The 19899-nt window shown below is 37.0% G+C and overlaps 1 protein-coding gene across 4 annotated transcripts in view; it reads left to right on the plus strand.

The window, feature by feature from the left end:
- LMTK2 (lemur tyrosine kinase 2) overlaps positions 1 to 19039 on the plus strand; it is a 103351-nt gene extending 84312 nt beyond the window's left edge. For all 4 annotated transcript variants that reach the window (XM_020965364.2, XM_020965365.2, XM_020965367.2 and 1 more), the window contains 4 exons: positions 385 to 3388; positions 12760 to 12892; positions 13133 to 13372; positions 14534 to 19039. In XM_020965364.2, the coding sequence (XP_020821023.1) occupies positions 385 to 3388; positions 12760 to 12892; positions 13133 to 13372; positions 14534 to 14562 (3406 nt within the window). In that variant the 3' untranslated portion in view covers positions 14563 to 19039. The remainder of the gene's footprint in view (positions 1 to 384; positions 3389 to 12759; positions 12893 to 13132; positions 13373 to 14533) is intronic.
- Positions 19040 to 19899: the final 860 nt, after the last annotated feature.

Raw genomic sequence — 19899 nt, forward strand, 5'->3', positions numbered from 1 at the left:
AATGAATCCACTTAAAACATAAAAGAATGTTTCCCAAATAGAATGTCAAGTTTTTGGAGTAGAAAACTACAATTAAATCTAAATTTAATTTAACTTAATGGATTTGGGATTGGGTAGTTCCCATAAAAAACTAATGATCAGGCAAAAGAATTGAAAGCAGACTTAAAGAAATGTCATTCTGCCAAAAACTCAGGCTAGATTTTTATGTCTGTTCTTTCCTCTCAATATCTTGATTGAATTGAATCTCAAAAATTAAAGAATAAAAATTGTCCAGGGAGGTGTGAAGGTCTTGTATTGAGGTGGGAATTTGCAAAGATTTAGCTTTGTTATTTTGTTATTTTATTATTTTATCTGTAAATACAGTAATTGCCTCTTATCTTTCAGGTATGAAGTTTTGCAGTTCTGCTGGCTACCACCAGACAAGAGGCCAACAGCAGAAGAAGTACATAGACTACTAACTTATCTTCGTATGCAAAGCCAAAGGGACTCAGAAATTGACTTTGAGCAGCAATGGAATGCTCTTAAACCAAATACCAATAACAGAGAGAGTTCAAATAATGCTGCATTCCCAATACTTGACCATTTTACCAGGGATAGACTTGGTCGTGAAATGGAAGAAGTCCTCACAGTAACTGAAACAAGTCAGGGGCTTAGTTTTGAGTATGTCTGGGAGGCAGCTAAACACGATCATTTTGATGAGCGCAGTCAGGTCAATCCTGATGAGGCCATGTCATATACAAGCATCTTTTTTCCAGTCGATGTTTTTGAAAGTTCACTCTCAGAGCCTGGACAAGGAAAGCAAGATGAAAGTGGCCAAGATGTGTCACTCAGGGCACCGGGGGTAGTCCCTGTTTTTGATGCCCACAATCTTTCTGTTGGGAGTGATTATTACATCCAGTTAGAAGAAAAAAGTGGTGGCAACTTGGATCTTGATAACCAATCAACAATTCTCACTACTGAAGTGGATAATCCTGACACTCTAAGTTCCCAATTCATGGCACTCAGGGATCTTGATAATGGGGAATCAAATACTGATGGAGATTTTTTTCACTACACTGGAGATCCTAAAGATATTGGTATACCTGAAGATTCACATGTTGCCAGTGTCCCTGAAAGCCCTTTCAGTAATATATTTAATGAGCTTGATAAATCAGAGGATTTGCACAGTCATCAAAAAATATTTGATTTAACAGAACTAAATGGGATTCATGCTGAATTTAAACCAGCTACTCTCAGCCCAAGCTTGGATGTGCCTAAAGAGACATTAGTAACTAGCCATCTTGAAAAAAAGACAGGCCACAATATTTTTGATCATGATGCCGTTTTCTTATCTGAAAGTCTTGTACATCAGAATGATTTTGACCCACTGAATATTCAAGAACTGTCAGAAAACTTCTTGTTTCTTCAAGAGAAAAACTTAATGAAAGACACGTTGTCTATGAAAGAGCATGCAAGTGATCTCCAAACAGAATTAGAAAAAGCAGGTTTTACAGGGAATATGTTAGAATCTTCACATAGAAATTCTTTAGACATTGAGCTTAACTTCATTGAAAATAAATCAGCCTTGTCTTTGTTGCAAGACAATGCAAAACCTGAAAGTAAAGAAGAGTGCATAATGCCTTTAGGAGATAATTTGAATGTCTCTTTGCAGTCTTCTCCAGAATTGCAAAAAACATTTAGCTTGACCAAAACAGAAGAAAAGGCTTGTGGTATACATCCAGATTCTGTTCTCTTTCAAGAAGAAGCTGAAGCCACATGTTTAAATGTTGTTGCCTGTGATGATAGCCCCAAGCAAGAGATAAATCCAAGCATTAAAACTGCCTTGGTTGAAGTGCTATCCAGTGATACGGTATCAGAGAACATTGAAAGTGGAACACATGACATTTCCCCCAAAAGCAAAAAATCCACAAATATTACCAAAAGTGAACCACTTCATTTTGATGAAGAAACTGCCTGTAGTATAAGTATGGAGATGTGTCTTCCAGAAGAAATGAACCAGGACTTGGAAAACAAGTCCCCTTTAGGAGACCATAATGCTAGAAGCTTGCTAGAGAAAGAAAATGAAACTCTAGGGATTTCAAATCAGCTTACTTATAAAGAAACACCAAAAGAAGTAGGCTTGATATCTGCCCTTTCTTCTGATTCTGCAAGCCAAGACAGTCTCTTGGAAGACAGCCTCTTAACCCCCATGCAGACATCTGAGCAATCTGTAGAAACACCAGATTCTTTGGATTCATTAGATGTCCATGGGGTTTTAGATGCTTTAGGTACCCAGAGTCCTCAGAAACTTGTGCCACCTGATAAACCTGCTGACAGTGGTTATGAAACAGAGAATCTGGAATCCCCAGAATGGACTTCCCATCCTGCTGTTGATGATGCTTCAAATACAGGTACCACATTAATTGATGATGGCACTCTTACCACTTTGCCTCCCAATCCAGTTATCATAATTTCAGATGAAGCAGACAGCAACAAAGATTTTGACTTGACCTCAAAGACATTAGCATGCAGTACTCAAAACTCCTATCGAGACTCTGCCTATTTTTCTGATAATGATTCTGAGACTGATAAGAAAAACGAGGATGTCACAGGAACATCAGCAGCATTGGCCTTGTTTACAAAAGATCAGCCCCAAAGGGGTGTATCCAGAGCTGAACAGAGTTGTGATGCCAAGCATAATTGTTGTGAAGAGAGAGTTAACCAAAGCCTTCTATCTGGTTTGCAGAACACCAGTGAACCAGAATTACAAGACACATTGGAGCTGGAACAGACTGACATTCCTAGACAGGTTGACATGGCTGAATTGGAAGCTGAAAATTCTTTAACTCTTATCGCAAGTTCAGAGTGTAGCTATAGCGAAGAATTTGACATTCTAGATGATCATTGCTGCAATCGCACTTCTACTGGCACCAATACTGATGAATTACTTGCCTACACAAATGCTACATTTTGTTCTGGAAACCCTTCAGCAATGGCAGGGGCCACCTTTTCAACAGACTTGATGGGAGATAAGTCCTTATCCTGCTATTCTGAGGGGCCCAAGTTGAAGGAGCCAGATATTGAAGGAAAATACCTGGGGAAACTTGATGTTTCAGGAATGATTGATATATCAGAGGATGGAATAGATGCAGATGAAGAGGATGAAAATAGTGATGATTCTGATGATGACCTGAGAGCTTTTCATCTTCACAGTCTCAGTTCTGAATCAGAAGATGAAACAGTACATCCAGTGCCAGTGATACTGAGTGATAATGATGATGGGAAGCACTTACGGAGTTTACTGAAACCACCTATGCCTATTGGAAATGACAAGCTACCTGATAATTGGAGAAAGGATAAGAAGGCAGTAACATTCTTTGATGATGTCACAGTCTATCTGTTTGATCAGGTATCCATAATCTTCTAAATTCTGACTGGAGAAATTTTTTTAATATTTAAAAATTAGTCATATCAGGGGTTCAAAATATAAAAATGAATCTACTTAGAAAATTCTTGGCATTTTGAAGCACTTATAGCTTTAGCATCATCATTCTATTACCATTGGGCAATTAATCTCATTGCTTTGTAGCATCATAATCTGGGCATGAAATCAGATTAAATTGAGGGACCACAGATCCAGGTTCTTTTTCTCAATTCACCAAATATCCTCACCACCAAAATGCCTCTGTTTCATATATTAAAAATTGCAAATAATATTTAATCCTTACTCAGCAGAACCATTGCACAGATGATTTAAACCTTTACATGTTTGTGACTCCCAGAGAGTAGCATAGATAATAAGCATAATACGGTAAGCTTTTATTGGCATACAAAGTGAAATATTCTCTGTGGTTAGCGTTCTCTGGATCTCTGCCTTCTGAATCAACTGAGTTACATTAGCAAAGATCATTCTACTCTGTTTGTGGTTAGGTGATTTCTATGAAGAGAAAATCATGTAAATTAAACCCAGACAACCAACAAAAATAATGAGGTTACAGCAGCTAATTTTTTCTAATTCCTAATTCATGCCCTTTGGAGAAAAGTAAAGTAAGGGTAGGGATTTGGGCCTAGCTGTTGGGGAAAGGGATTAGTATTTAGCACTGTAGTAACTACTGTGGTAGTGGCCATGAGAATGGCTTCCCAAAGGAAGAAGAGTATTGATCATAGATTTAGATGGAAGAGACTGGAGAAGTCATCAAGTCTCACTCTTTTTTTTATAAATGAGAAATTTGAGGTCAGGGAGATTGTGACTTCCCAAGACCACACAAATACTAAGTGGCAGAATCAGGATCTGAACTCTGAATCCAGCATTCTTTCCACTCTTCACTATCTATCTTAAGCTTTGTGATCATTTCTGCCTCTTGATAGCAATATTTCAGGGTTATACCCTGTTTAAGGGGGCCACTTCAATTCAATAAGCATTAATTAAGGCCTCCTGTGTGCAAAAGCATGTGTTAGACCCTGGCGATACAGAGACAAAACAAACAAAAAATGATCCCTAGCTTAAAGGAATTTACCTTCTACTGGGTGGATACATGTAGAAAGATAAATATGTATGTTATTTTTGAGGAAAGAAAGAGCATAAAGCATTTATTAAAAGCTTACTGTGTGCCAGGTGTTGTGCTATGCACTGGGAATGCAAATGCAAGTAAAAAGAAAGATCCTAATTGAGGAAGACAGCGCATAAAAGGGAGGGGCAGAGAAGCAATCCAGAGAGTCAGGATGAGCCAGGTTTGAAGTGAATATGGCTGTGTTGGGTACTTTCTCAAAAGGAGGTCTCAGGGGAAGAGTTCTCTAATTGGAGGAGGAAGCCATGAGGTGTAATGGTGTTGCCAGCATGAGTCAGCTGCTGGCTCAGAGGTGAAGTAGGCCAGGGAGTAATGGGCCGAGCCAATACAGTATAAAGACCAGGGGGAATCAGAAAATAATTCCCATCAGGGAGATAACTCATGAGCGTGAGCTGAGCTTTGAAGGAAGTCAAGAATGCCAGTAAATGGAGGTAAGGAGTGAATACATTCCCAGCATGGATGGCCGCCAGCCTATGCATAGGCCCAGAAACTGGAGATAGGATGTCGTTTCAGGGAACAGCAAGTAGACCAATTTGCCTGCAATGTGTAAAGGACAGTTGGGTGGCCCCGGGGATAGAGTGCCAGGCCTAGAGTCAAGAAGACTCATCTCCTTGAATTCAAATCTGGTCTTAGACACGTATTGGCTGTGTGACACTGAGCAACTTGCTTAACCCCATTTGCCTCAGTTTCCTCATCTGTAAAATGAGCTAGAGAAGGAAATGGCAAACCACTCAAGTATCTTTGCCAAGAAAATCCCAAATGGGGTCACAGAGAGTTGGACGTGCCTAACAGCAATGACATAATAGATGAAGGGGGAGGAGGAGTAAGATGCAATCAGTAAGCCTAGAAACATAGGCTGGAGCCAAATTGTGTAGGGCTTTACATGCCAAGGGGAGGAGTTTTTATATTTTATCCTGAAAACAATTATAAACCATTGAAGGGTCCTGAGTAAGGAAAATTACATTCTTTGGAAGGCAATTTTAATTACTATGCTTAATTTCACAAGTAACTTGACAGAGATATAGTGCTTCTATTTCTAAATAGTCTTCAGTTGAGGTCATCTCTGTGACTTTTGATTTAACTATTTATAAATAGGACTTGCCAGATGGAATAGAACTGCATCTACAGAATATGATGAAGCATTATCCTCCTTGAAATTCAGTCTCTATAAAATTGTTTGGCGTCTTTTGGCCATTTATAAACGAATAACATTTTCTTTCCTCTTCTACACAGTGTCTTCCTGCTTAGGGACAGGCTTCCTCATTGTCCACTGTAGCACAGGTGTCAGACTGGAGACTGAGCAAAACCCTGAACCAGATTAAAATGCAGCTGTTTAACGAAATAAAAATACAGTATAACATAGGTCATGTTGGTTTGTTGTTTTCTAAGTCAGTGTGGGACCCACAGGGATCAAGATGCCCTCGTGCTAGGGAAACAAAAGGATTCCTTGCTCTTTCTACTTTCCCTCTGCCTGTCCCACCTTTGTTGCACAGAAGCCTATTTTCTAAAGCTTCCTTTAAGCTTTTCATTAGGATTTGTCTGCTCTCAACCTGTGGTGCCTTTCAGTCGCAACAGTTCTCTTTCCCCTGTAGTATTGCATGTAGTTTAAAACCGAAGCAGCTCACATTTATGTTGGTTTATAATGGGCTTTCTCCACAACAACTCCTTGAGGTGTGGGTATTCCTAGAATTGTTCCTGTTTTACAATTGAAGAAATAGGCTCGAAGAGTTTAATTTTTGTTTTTATTAAAAAACCTTTTAAAATTTAAATACAAAATAAGAAAAGAAAAAGAAGCCTTGCCATGTACACAGAAGAAGAGAGGATTCAAAATATATAGCAATAAATTTCTATCTCAAGAAAACCTATATAATACATACTACACATTGTGTTCCAAGCTGCCCATCTTTTCTTTGCTTCCTCGTAAGTTTTCTTTTGTTTTCTACTGTTCTTTTTTCCTCTCTTCCTTCCCCCTAAGAAGGCTACAATTAGACATGTATATATACATATATATAAACATACACACCTACATGTATACATACATATGCACACACATACATATATTTGTGTGTGTGTCTATACACACACACACACATATACACACACATGCCCTTATATACTCATACATATACTTAGGTATCTCTAATCCTACTCATATATAGATACATACGTTCATATGCATCTGTGTAAGACCATACTATACTTGTTTCTCCTCTGTTTCTCTGAGGGTGGATAACGTCTTCCTTCATAGGTCCAAGTCTTTCCATATTTTTCTGAACCCACCAGCTCATTTCCTATACCACAGCAATATTCCAATCTTATACTGTTTGGTTATTTTAAATAAGTCTAAAACAATATTGATTAATATGGCTGACACATAGTGTAGTTTCCCTTTTTTTCTCTTTTGATTAAATCTGTTTTAGCTTTAATTTTCTCTGAGATCGTGTTTACAACCCCTGCTTTTTTTTTCCTTACTAAATTCTACTTCTGATCTTTATTTTATGTTTGTATGTATCTCCTATTTCTTATTCCTTCTGATTCTTCTACTTTACTTCTACCTGCTACTTTGCTCTCCTATTACTTAGCCTACTCCCCCACCAAAGATCCTTCCCTTATCTTCTCTCCCTACCCTGAAATCCCTCCCTTATCCTCTCCCCATCCCTATCCCTTTAGCCTTTTATTTTTTTCTGAATTTAGAAGACTTTTATGCTCTTCTAGATATATATGTCTTGTTCCCTCTTGAACCCATTCCCAGTGAGAGTAGGGTTCTAGAACTACCAGCCCTCCTACCCTATCTAATTTCTCTATGTCAGATCATTTGTATAACAGAATTATTCTCTTTATCTTTTCCTAGACAGTTTCCTTTTTAGTTTCAAATCATACTTAGCTCTACCCCAGTCTTTCTTTTGAACTACTACCCAATTACTAATAACAATCCTAGACAATTTACATTTCCTTATATAAAAAGTAAACAGTTCTTATTGAGTTCCTTGTAATTACTTTTTTATGTTTACCGTATAATACTCTTGGATCTCATATGTCAAATTTTCTATTGATTTCAGGTCTTTTTGCACCAGAATCCTGAAAGTCTGGCAGTTCATTAAATGTCCCTTTTTTTTTCCATTCAGGATTATGCTTAATTTTGTTGGGTGTGCTATTTTTGGCTACAACTTCAGTTCTTTTGCTTTTTGATATATAGTGTTCCAACACCTCCAGTCTTTTTGCATAGCTGCTGCTAGGTCTTATGTGATTCTGATTGTGGCTCCACCATATTTAAATTGTTTAAACTGTTTTGTTTTTTCCCTTGTTGCTCATGATATTTTCTCCTTGAGTAGGGGGTTTCAGAATCTGGCTATGGTATTCCTGTAGGTTTTCCCCATAGGATCTCTTTTAGGTGGTGATTGGTGGATTTTTTTCTATTTCTGCTTTCCTCTCTTGTTCTAATGCTTCAGAACAGTTTTCTTTAATTATTTCTTGTATTATTGTTATCAAGATTCATTTTTGGATTGTAGTATTCAGGTAGTCTGATTGTTCTTTATGTTTTCTTGATCTGTTCTCCCAATCACTTGTTTGTTTTTCTTATGAGATGTTTCATTTTCTCTTCTATTTTTTCATTCTTTATATCTTGTTTTGTTATTTCTTGGTCTCATAACTTTGCTAGCTTCTCCTTGCCCATTTCCGATTTTCAAGGAGCCATTTTCTTCCTTAAGATTCTAGATCCCCTTTTCTAGTTGGTTGACTTTATTTTCATAATCTTTTTGTTTTTCTTCCATTCTCTTTTTTTTTTTTAATTTTTCCTCACTCATTTGATTTTTAAAGTCTTTTTTAAGTTCTTCTATGAATTCTTTTGGGGCAGGTGACCATTTGACGTTACTCTTTGGGGTAGAAGAGGCTTTTTTCAAAAAAATGTTTAATTAATTTATTTTTAGTTTTCAACATTCACTTACATAAGCTTTTGAGTTTTAAATTTTCTCCACCTCCCTTCCTCGTCCCTCCCCAAGACGCATGCAATCTGATATAGGTTCTATATATACATTCTTAGTAAACGTATTTTCACATTAGTCATGTTGTGAAAGAAGAATCAGAACCAAAGGGGAAAAGACCAAGAGAAAAATAGTATGCTGTGATCTGCATTCAGACTCCATAGTTCTTTCTTTGAATCTGGATGGCATTTTCCATCATGAGTCTTTTGGAGTTGTCTTAGATCCTTGTATTGCTGAGAAGAGCTAAGTCTATCAAAGTCAGTCATCACACAATGTGGCTGTTACTGTGTACAATGTGTTTTCCTGGTTCTGCTCACTTCACTCAGCATCAGTTCATATAAGTCCTTCCAGGTTTTTCTGAAGTCTGCCTGTTCATCATTTATAGCAGAATAGTATTCCATTACATTATATACTACTACTTGTTCAGCCATTCGCCAGTTGATAGGCATCCCCTCAATTTCCAATTCTTGGCTACCATAAAAAGAGCTGCTATAAATATTTTTGTACATGTGGATCTTTTTCTCATTTTTATGATCTCTTTGGGATACAGCCTTAGAAGTGCTATTGCTGGGTCAAAGGGTATGCACATTTTTATAGCCCTTTGGGCATAGTTCCAAATTGCTCTCCAGAATGGCTGGATCAGTTCCCAACTCCACCAACAATGCATCAGTGTTCTAATTTTCCTACATCTTCTCCAGCATTTATAACTTTCCTGTTTTGTCATGTTAGACAATCTGATAAGTGTGTGATGTGGTTCCTAAGAGTTGTTTTGATTTGCATTTTTCTAATCAATAGTGATTTAGAGCATTTTTTCATATGATTATAGATAGCTTTACTTTCTTCATCCGAAAACTACCTATTCATATCTTTTGACCATTTATCAATTGGAGAATGACTTATATTCTTATAAATTTGACTTAGTTCTCTATATATTTTAGAAATGAGGCCCTTGTCAGAGACATTGGTTGTAAAAATTCTTTCCCAGTTTTCTGCTTCCCTCCTAATCTTGGTTGCATTGGCTTTATGCAAAAACTTTTCAATTTAATTAGTCAGAATTATCCATTTTGCATTTCATAATGTTCTCTATCTCTTATTTGGTCATAAATTCTTCTGTTCTCCATAAATCTGACAGGTAAGCTATTCCTTGCTCTTCCAGTTTGCTTATAGTATTTTGACTTTATTTTGGTATATGGTGTAAGATGTTGGTCTGTGCCCAGTTTCTACCATACTGTTTTCCAGTTTTCCCAGCAGTTTTTGTCAAATAGTTCTTATCCCAGAAGCTGGGATCTTTGGGTTTATCAAACAGTAAGAGAGGCTTTTTTTGCTTCAGTATCCTCCTCTGAAGAGGAACCCCAGTCTTCTCTATTCCCACAGTACCACAGTAACTTTCTATGGTTGGGTTCTTTCTTCTTACTTAGCCTGCTCATTTTTTTTTTTCATTTGTAGAAGCTTGTTATTGTAATCACCTCTAGCCCTGGGGTATGGGGCATGGGGCATGATGCCTCTGGTCTCAGATCCTCTTTCAGTTCTCCACTCTGACCTGAAATCAAATCAAGACTTCCACCCTCCTGTAAGTGTCCACAACCAGAGGCGTCCCAGGGATGCTGCACTGCTTTTGCAATCACCAGCGTGTGCTGGTTCCTTTTCCCCCCAGGTGCCCTGTCTTGGCTGCCCAGCTGGGCCTGACATCCCTTATCAGCAGAGGTTCCCTCAATAATTTTTCCCTGCTCAAACACCCATCTCCCCATACTGTCCAGGAAGTGAAAATCCTGTGACTGGGGCCGAGGCCATCTTCCAACCAGTTAGAGAACTAGCTTATAGGTGTTTACTTTTCACAAGGACCAGCCTTGGTTCTGGGATTTTTCTTTGGATCTTCTCCTGATTGTCCCAGGAAGACCAATGTTCTGCCCAAACTCTTCTTACTGCTCTATGTTCGCCCTGAGGTATTATTTTGTCTTGTTTATGGGGAAAATTTGGAGTGCTTGGAATTTTCTGACCTGCTCCACCCTCTTCCCAGAATCCTCTCTCAAAGAGTTTAATTCTGTTCAAGATGATACAACTAGCAAATGTTGGTGCCTGAATTCAAAATCTCCTATAGTGCTCTTTCTACACCATACTTGTTTGTCATTGAAAGGATTACGGACTGCACAGTACTTTCAATTTAGGTTTGGATCTCAAGATATAATGACACGTACTCAGTATAAACTTAACAAATTATCACATTTATTTTACAATGATTAATAATGATTAAGGCAAAACACAGATAAAGGTGAGAATAACATTCAATACAATAAGTAATAATCAAAATAAAGAAAGGGGGGAATAAGAAAAGAAAGGATACACACTCACTAACCAGGCGAGCTCAAATATACCTATTTGACCGGGGAGGCTGAAGAGCAGTCAAGAGGTCTAGTCAGACGGGCAGTGGGCGGCGTCCTGCTCCGACTCAGCAGAGGCCGTGCATGCTCCGACTCAACAGAGATTCCGCGTCCTGTCTCTGACATCAGAGTACTCCAAAAATCCCCTTCCAAATTACCCCTTCTATATCTATGTAAACCAGGGAAAAACAATCTTGATATTTCGTTTTGTGTACGTGTCCTTGGTGAGCTCAGGTCCAGGACACATACACACCTTTAACAAAGCTTGGGGCTTGAGCAGAGCCCAAAATACTTGTTTGTTGTGTAAATCTCCAAGGAGCGATCAGTTCTTGGACAGTTACACTCTTTTCTTAAGACAAATGTTCCTCCTGGGTAACAGTTTGTTACTTGATGTTCCAGTCTCCTTGGTCCCGGCCATGCATGGTAACTCCAATTTGTCTTTATGTCAGGTCATGAGGCGGTTACACCAGGGGGCTGGGGAGAATCTCCTCGGTTTCCCTTACACTGTTTTAAAAATATGGTTGTTGCCTTTTAAATTTTTTCTTATTTCTGCCTACTTGATTATTAATACAAACATGCTGTAAGGACAATGCAAAGGGCCTGGAGTCCATGTCACTTGAGGGCTCGTTGGGGGGAGGGGGTAGTGTTGATAGCTGCCATCATGTGCAGAAAGGGCCAGAATGCATAGAGAGCAGAGTCAGGAAATAGGTGGACATTGAAGAGAAGCAAATTTAGGTTTGATGGCAGGAAAAACTTCCCTGGCAATTGGAGAAGTCCAAAAGTGGCTGTGGCTGCCTTGAGAGGTGGTTAAGTTTCCTTTTCTCAGAGGTCTTCTGGCAGAGGGTAGACAATGACTACTGTTATGGTATAGTGAAGATTCCTTTTGAGTATGAGTTGGTCCTTTCCAACTTTGAAATTCTGTTTCTGTGATTCAGATTTGATGTTACCTTTTTTAGTTTTAAGCTTGGAAACCTATGTATAACTTTTTAATGTTTAAAAAAAAAAAGATGCCATCATGGTAAGTGAGGACTGTACAAAGCAATTCACTTGAGATTGAGAATTGAAGTTATGTTAATGGGTTTTAAAAATGCAAAAAAATCAGATGATGTCATACAGTGGCATGATAAAGTACTATGGATAGAGGGAATCATCTAGAGTGTTTAGAAATTAAGACACAAATCGAATATTCTTTAGCTCTTCTTTTGATTATATTTTTATTTTTTTTCCTGGTTTGTGTGGTGAAGAGTTTCGTTTTCTTTTGCCTAATTAGTTTATTTGCTATTATTTATTTGACCTTCTATTATCTCCCCCCCCACCACCTTTCAGTTTTCCTTTCACTTTTCTTTTTAGTTAACTAAAGAAGCCTGGTAAAATGGAATTCCTTTTTCTATTAAAGAGTAGAAAGAAAACTTAGATCCCTGGTTTGAAGGACTCATTTCATTAGATATCCAACAAAAATTAAAATTTCTCCATTATACTCTGTGTGTGAGTTGCAGGCTTGTCTTAACTTTTCTCATGGAGGCTCAAACAAAATTCGATAAGTAAATAACATAATTATTTAATCAGCATGTCTTTGTTGAGCACCTGTACATCCAAAGCATCTGTTAGATACTGTGGGGATTCAAAGCAATGTAAAATACAATTCCCGACCTCAAGAACCTTACAGTTTGTTGGAGAAAGAACATACATATTCCAGGTAGATGTGGGCAGGCAAAACAAAGAAGACAAGGCAGAGAAGAGAACACACACACAAAAAAAGTGTTGTAGACCAAGTTGTTGACTAAAACTGATGACTGACATGATTTTTTCCCCTTTTTTCCATGTAGTGTATAATTAGAATTTTTATTTTCTTAGGAAACACCAACCAAAGAGCTGGGACACCGAGGAGCAGAAGCAAATAATCAGGAGTCTGATAGTGCAACACCATCATTAGGTCCCAATGACTTGAACAGGTTTACAAACTCAGAAAGTTCAACCGATGAAGAAGGTATTTTGAAAATCTGAGATAAGCTTTAAAATGTAGTATTTATCAGTTCATTTGTATTCTTACAGATACTTAATGTTGCCTGACAATTTATCTCTGCTAAGAGAATTTTCATTTCAGTACAAGTTTTTTTTTGTTAATTGTTGTCAGCAGATTTTATTGTAATATGCAAAGTACTATGTATTTGGGTTCTTTTCTTAAGAGTAATTAAGAAGCAGTTTCAAAACCAGAATTTTTTTTTAGGTGGAGGTTTTGAATGGGATGATGACTTCTCTCAAGAGTCTTTTATGGCAAAAACAGCAGATAACCTTGGTTCTAAGCCCTCTCTTCAAACATCAAAGTACTTTTCTCCTCCACCACCATCTAGAAGTATCGAACAAAGTTGGTCACATGCATCGCCTTATTCCAGGTTTTCTATCTCTCCTGCCAACATTGCAAGTTTTTCTCTTACACATCTTACAGATTCAGATATTGAACAAGGAGGTGAGTGCCCATGTGACAGTGGGTACGTGTGCGCCAATGGGTACACGGGGGTGGGAGATTTGGGAAAGTGTTAATTCTTCTTTAAAGAAGGCAACCAACTAATATGGTAGAAGTTACTGTGTGAATACAGGTTTATTTCAAAGTGTCTTGTTTCTTACATCCATTATAGAAAACTCTTAATAAGATAATCACGAGCCTTAGATCTTATTCCACAAGCTAACTTCTTTTTATCCTATTTGTTCCATACCACAAGCTGAGTGTATTCAGTAAAACCAGATATGCCAGATGTCTGGTGGGGATTTTTAGGTTCCCTTTCACCAGAATGAACAGAGCTCCCTGGGGGAGCAATAACCTGTTCCTCCCCAGTGTCTTTCTGATCTTTGGTTTGAATTTCAGAAATAGCTCTGAATCATTGCCAGATGGAGTATGATATTCTCTTGCCCTTAAAAATCTTTTCTTCTCTCCCTGCCCTTTTAATACAGAAAGAGTAATACAAAGGATTGGTTTAAGCTCCTTAAGTGTGGGGCATCTCTAATTCATGTTTTTTGGTAACAGACCACACTTTGCTACAGTGGCAGTTGAGGCACCTCCTCTTCGAATTCACATTTGCTGTAAAGTGTTTTGTGAGGTTGTTTGTTTTTTTTTTTTAAACTAATATCAGTGTGTGGTAGATAGGGGTAGAAGTGAAGGGTCAGGGATACATATTAAATAGTATCTTAGAATAAATACCACCTTCTTTCATAGCTAGATTTAAAGATAAATGTTAATAGGTGCTCTGGCGTTGAGGTTTGCAAATCAAATAATTTAAAAGTAATATAAGAAGCTTTTATTTGTACTCGAGCTATATTTTACTTATACTGATTAGATAATACCAATTACCCAAGTAGTCCTACAAATAGGCAGATGTTTAGAGAACCTACCCAGTTTTTTTGCATGCTTCAACCTGTGACATTGAACTAGATGTGTGAGTTAAACAGATGTGTTTCTTCTGTATGAGAGTACAGCAGGTGTTGCTTTAAAGCAGAAAAATAAGTCAAGTGTTAAGTCCTCAATTTGCTTACTTTTCTACATAATGCATTTGTGTTGAATTTGAACTAGAAGATTTTTACCCTACAAAAATTGTTTATCTTTATGTCATCTTATTGTCTTTTTACCATATAGGAAGCAGTGAAGATGGAGAAAAAGATTAAGTGGGAAAAATACTTTTTTTAAAAATCAGAAACTGCTCATACAGGACAGCATGCCCACACTGCTGGCCTGCACAGTGTAAATACTGACAAACACAATTGTGTTCGGAGAGCCACTGTAGGCTTCTTCTGGAGTAAGAAGAGGAGAATCAAGAAACACAGAAATGTTAAATAAGGACTTTTGATGTGTATTTGTAATGCGTGTTTTTAATCAGTGCAATTTGCTTTTCATTTGGAAGAGATGAATCTACAGCTGTTTTAAAAAAAAAAACTTGAAGTATTAATTCTTCAGGCAATTGTTATTTGTAACAAACTTGTAAAGCAATTACACAACCTTCTGGTTATGTATGGGATTGTATCATATTCTTTTTATATTTTTCCATGTAGTTTATTCTATTTGAACCTACACCTGTCATAGAATTATACATAATTGTGTCTGTACAACAGGTGGCTGTGTCACTGAAACCGTATGAATGATAGTTGGTCAGTAGTGAGCCATATTTATTCATGGGGGGGAAATCACTAAATACATATTACCTTGCTTTCTGTAATTGCACTATGGATATATGTTCCCAGAGTCCCCAACATTGTACAGAATCAGAATCGTAAATTATTCAAGGAAAATAAAGCAGGTCAAGCTAGGGCTGTTCACTAGTTTGATTTCTCCTGTTTTTATATTTTGTTTGCTATGCATGGTACTTGTAAAATTTAAGTGAGTGTTATGCTGTTGTAGAATTTGCTGGAATCTTAAACCCAGTACCATTTTTCAAAATGATAAATAATTCTGAATGTTGCAGTGTTCGTGTTTTTATAGGAAATATTTTTGAGGAGTCTGAAAACACTGATCTGGGTTGCTCAACTGAATCAAATGCATTTACATTTCTTCTCTTAGAGTGACTTGAGAATATCAGACTTCTTTCCAAATAGTTGAAGGGTCTTTCAACCTGTGATTCTTAAGGGATGTGGAAATGATTTCACTCCTGAACTCCCTGGAGTAAAAAATAAAGCTACTGTAAAGCTTGGCCCAAATAAAATTTCTGAGCTTGTATTAACCAAATATGAGATTATTAAGTCAGATACTTCATAGTAATGTCATGAAGTTTTCTCAAAAATTAATTTGAAAGATCAGACTTACAATGACAGTTTCATTCACCTTTGCTTTAAAAAGGCAGTGATACCAAAACTGAAAATGGGAAATGGCTACCCCTGAAGTCTCTCTGCCTTAAAATAATTAAAAGTTAATTGCTGCTTACCTAGACGCCATCATTGTTTGATGTGAACAGTTGAATAAATCAGCAGCCTCCTAAGATGAACCTGGTTAACTCCAAATAGTTCTCCTGGATGGTGTGGCAGTCAGTCCATGAAATGAGTAACATGGTGCAGTTTAAGGTGGCGGCTAGCTTTAAAATTTTGTTAGCTAGATTTATAGACCCTTCAGATATTGCTGTTATTGGCCTGAGCACACAGAAGTCATTTTCTACTTTCTTTTTCTCTTTCTCTTTCTTTCTTTCTTTCTTTCTTTCTTTCTTTCTTTCTTTCTTTCTTTCTTTCTCTCTCTCTCTCTCTCTCTCTCTCTCTCTCTCTCTCTCTCTCTCTCTCTCTCTCTCTCTCTCTCTTCCTCTCCCTTCCTTCCTTCCTTCCTTCCTTTCCTTCCTTCCTTCCTTAAAGCAGGGATTTGGGGAAAATTGCCACTAGATGGGCATGACCATAAGCTGGCCCCAGTGCTCATGGGACTGGATGTTTCCTCCTGGACTAAATCACGGTGCTGTTTTTTAATTGTTTAAAAGCACTTGATTTTTAAGAGACTGGAATGCTTGAGACACAGCTTTGTGATTGTTCAGAGAAGGGGGAAAGGGATTTACTCTATAAAACAATGTTTTATTTTTTAAAATTGATAGTGGCCACAGGTAAGCCTAGTGTCCAGCTTCCCAAAATACTTTTACAGTTGCCAAAAAGATGCAGTGATATTGTGCTGGGTGAAGAATCAAGTTCGTGGTGAAGTTATTTATCATAAGGGAAAGTTTGCCAATCCGTGGGTTAGTTGATGCCATAGAACATTGTTCTTTATGTCATCGAGTACTCCTAAGACCCAAGTATAAAAAGCCTTACTCTCTTTAGTAAGTATGTTTTACAGTCTCCACTACTCTAATAGCTTTGAAAACATTGTTGGTCACAGTCTGTGACTAAGTGTTAAAAGATAGTTAAGACCAGTAGGCCATGGCACCTTATGACTTATGATCTTAGTTCAGTAATGCAAATTTTTATAAAATCTGTAAGTTTATGTAGTAAAATTTATGACCTACTTACTACATGTACACGTTGACTAATTTCTTGTAGTAGCATTAAAGTTCCACAGGGGAAAAAAATTCAAAGTAGAGACTGTGACCCTTTTAAAAACCACTATTTGTTGTATACACTAAACACTTGCAGGAGTCCCCAAAGAGCATGAAATCCTGTTTCAGAAACTGTATTCATATGTGTGTGTGTATTTTTGTTTCTTTTTAAATGACAGGGCATTAGAGTATGATTATGCCAAAATTAAGCCTCAGCTCTGAATTTCTTGCTATGGAGACTCCTTGAGTAATAGCAGTGAATGGTATGTTTTATAGGTAATCACTGACCTAAATTGAGTAAAAAATGAGATGGCTGCTCTAATTCAGCTTATACTGTTGACATCAGACATCAACAGATGTTAATTAAGCACCTACTAATACATTGTGGTAGGTGTGAGGATTCAAAGATCAAACAAAAAAAAATTGCCTCTGCCCCCCAAGGAACCCACATGGTCAGCCCATCAAGGTTTTCTTCAAACTTTTAGGCAATTTCTTTTTCACCATGTTTAAAGAGATTAGGCCATAGCTTCCATTTAATAGACTTTTTTTTTTAATTAGTACTACCCTGAGCCTCAATAAAGAGTTATTTCATTCAGTCTAAATGACATGTAACTAGTTGCCAAACATGCATCTTTATATGATCAATTTAGATTGGATTTTATGGAAAAATCTTACTGTATTAGAATATGGAAGGTAGAATTTATTTACTAAATGTGTGTTAGCATAGTATTTTGAAATTTCAAGCAATACACAGTAGATGGTTCAATAAAATAGATTTATAGTTGTCAACTCTGTGTTTGGAAATATTAGCATGTAGTTCATTGTTCAAATTTAGGGGGTTTTTGTTACAAGCAGTAGGATTTTTTTTAATGTTACTTGTTCTAAAGCAGATTATGCAATTGAAAGCAAATCATTGGGATCCTTCAGATTAGATAGAATTGGTTTATAATACTTGGTCCACAACAGATATTCATTGCTAAACTTCCTTTTGATAGTTCAAAAAATATCCAGTTTTAGGTTGCATCTTATTTTTTTCAGTGGTTTATTGCTGAATAGCTTGTTTCTATCAAGTAAACCCCATATTATCTACCCTTTTAAAATTGCCTTTGTTGTGTCTCTAAAGCAGTTAACGGATTTTCTCAGATGATCCCATAATCAACCTAAAATAGAAATTCATGAAAAGAACTTTCAGAATCTCAGATAACCTGATTTAATGTTTACAAATTAGGCCTTCGGGGTAAATAAACCACAGATATGTTTAATTTGAAATAAAACATACGGTAATCTGGCTTTCACATGTATAGATGGATGGGTAACCACTTTTGTAGAGATGGGCTTATCTAGGAAAGGTTATTGTATATTTCTGCTGCACTAAAAATCCTTTCAAGCCACCTCCTTTTATTACTATTTTAAAGAGTAAATTTATAGGATTTAATGAATCTTTTTGAGTGTGTATTGAGGGGCTTGGCTAAAGGGAGAACTTCTAGTTTTGAACTATGTACTAAGCACTTCATTTAAAACATCAGAAGTGAATCAAGTGTTATAAATCCAATTGTTTGGATATAGTGATGGGTAGCATCAACATATATTAGCCTTATGAGAAACAGCCTTAAAATAAGAATGGGGTGTACAAAATAACTTCAGCTTTAAGTCACAAAAACAATATTCTGAGATATTAATGGTATTAGTTCAAGTCTTTGATTTGAAAAACAAAATTTCTGTAATAAAAAGGACATTAAAGATGTGTTGACAGTATTTGTGATACCAGCAGCCTGTTAAAGATATGTTTGAATGACTTAAAATAATTTGGTTTTGTTTAATAAGTTGTTCAGATTTGCACAGGCCTAGGTGTAACTTGATAATGGTACTGATGTATATATAATGTTGAATTATGTTTGTAAATGAGGAATTGTGTAATAAAATCATAGGTATGAGGGTTTTCATATTGTAATTTAATACAGGTATATGAGGTTTATGGCAATATCATAGTTAATGAAATTTCAGGTCAAATTGTCTTTAAATTGTGTACATTTTTAAATTGTAAGATTTCTACTGTATATTGATCATGCATAGTGTGATTCAATAAATTGCTTGTAATTTAAAACTATTTAATATTCAAAATAAAAAATATAGTTATATATTTATAATCTCTGTTTCTGTGTTCATTTACTACATCTTCACTGTAAGAGAAAAAAACAACATGTCAATTCATGGAGTTTACAGTGGTCCTGAATGGTCAGCACCCCCTACCCCTTACTTAGGATAGCATCTGAATTGTCCCAGTTGAATTAAGAATCTATCTTATTTTGGGGGGCAGCTAGGTGTGCACAGTGGATAGAGCACCAGCCCTAGAGTCAGGAGTACCCGAGTTCAAATCTGGCTTCAGACACATAACACTTACTAGCTAATGTGACTCTGGGCAAGTCACTTAACTCCAATTGCCTCACCAAGAAAAGGGGGGGAAAAAGTCCTATTTTTCAAGAGCTCATCAGAAGGCTTCTGAATCTCTGGGTAATGATAATGCTTTCCAAGATGGTGAGTACTCTCCTTATCTTTTGTCACCTTTTGTTTAGGCCCTGCAGCTCTTACACTATGACTCCAGAAATATTTGTATAACCCACTAGGTTTACTTTTCATGTTAACATTAGTTAACTGCTAATTCAAATAGATCTTTATCTCATCAATTCGGGAATTGCCTCCAGCAGTGAACACAATTTATTCATGTCTGCCCATTTTGTGCAACTCTTGTCCTCAGAGGATCCATCCAATCTGCCAGAGGCCTCCTTTGCTTTCTCCTGGCATTAGAGAGATACTAGAGGAGCACCTTGTCCGTCCATCCATCATCCCTCATTCTTGCCACATGACCAGCCCATCTCTTATTCCTATCATACAATTCCTTGATGACATCTTGTACCTCTCTTAGCTTGCAATTCACTCAGTTCCCCAGATCTTTGCCAGACAAACCACCTAACCATATTCCAACCACTACCACCACCACCATCTTATA

The sequence above is a fragment of the Phascolarctos cinereus genome, unplaced genomic scaffold (assembly GCF_003287225.1).
Source record: "Phascolarctos cinereus isolate Bilbo 61053 unplaced genomic scaffold, phaCin_HiC Scaffold_4;HRSCAF=312, whole genome shotgun sequence".
Classification (NCBI taxonomy): domain Eukaryota; kingdom Metazoa; phylum Chordata; class Mammalia; order Diprotodontia; family Phascolarctidae; genus Phascolarctos; species Phascolarctos cinereus.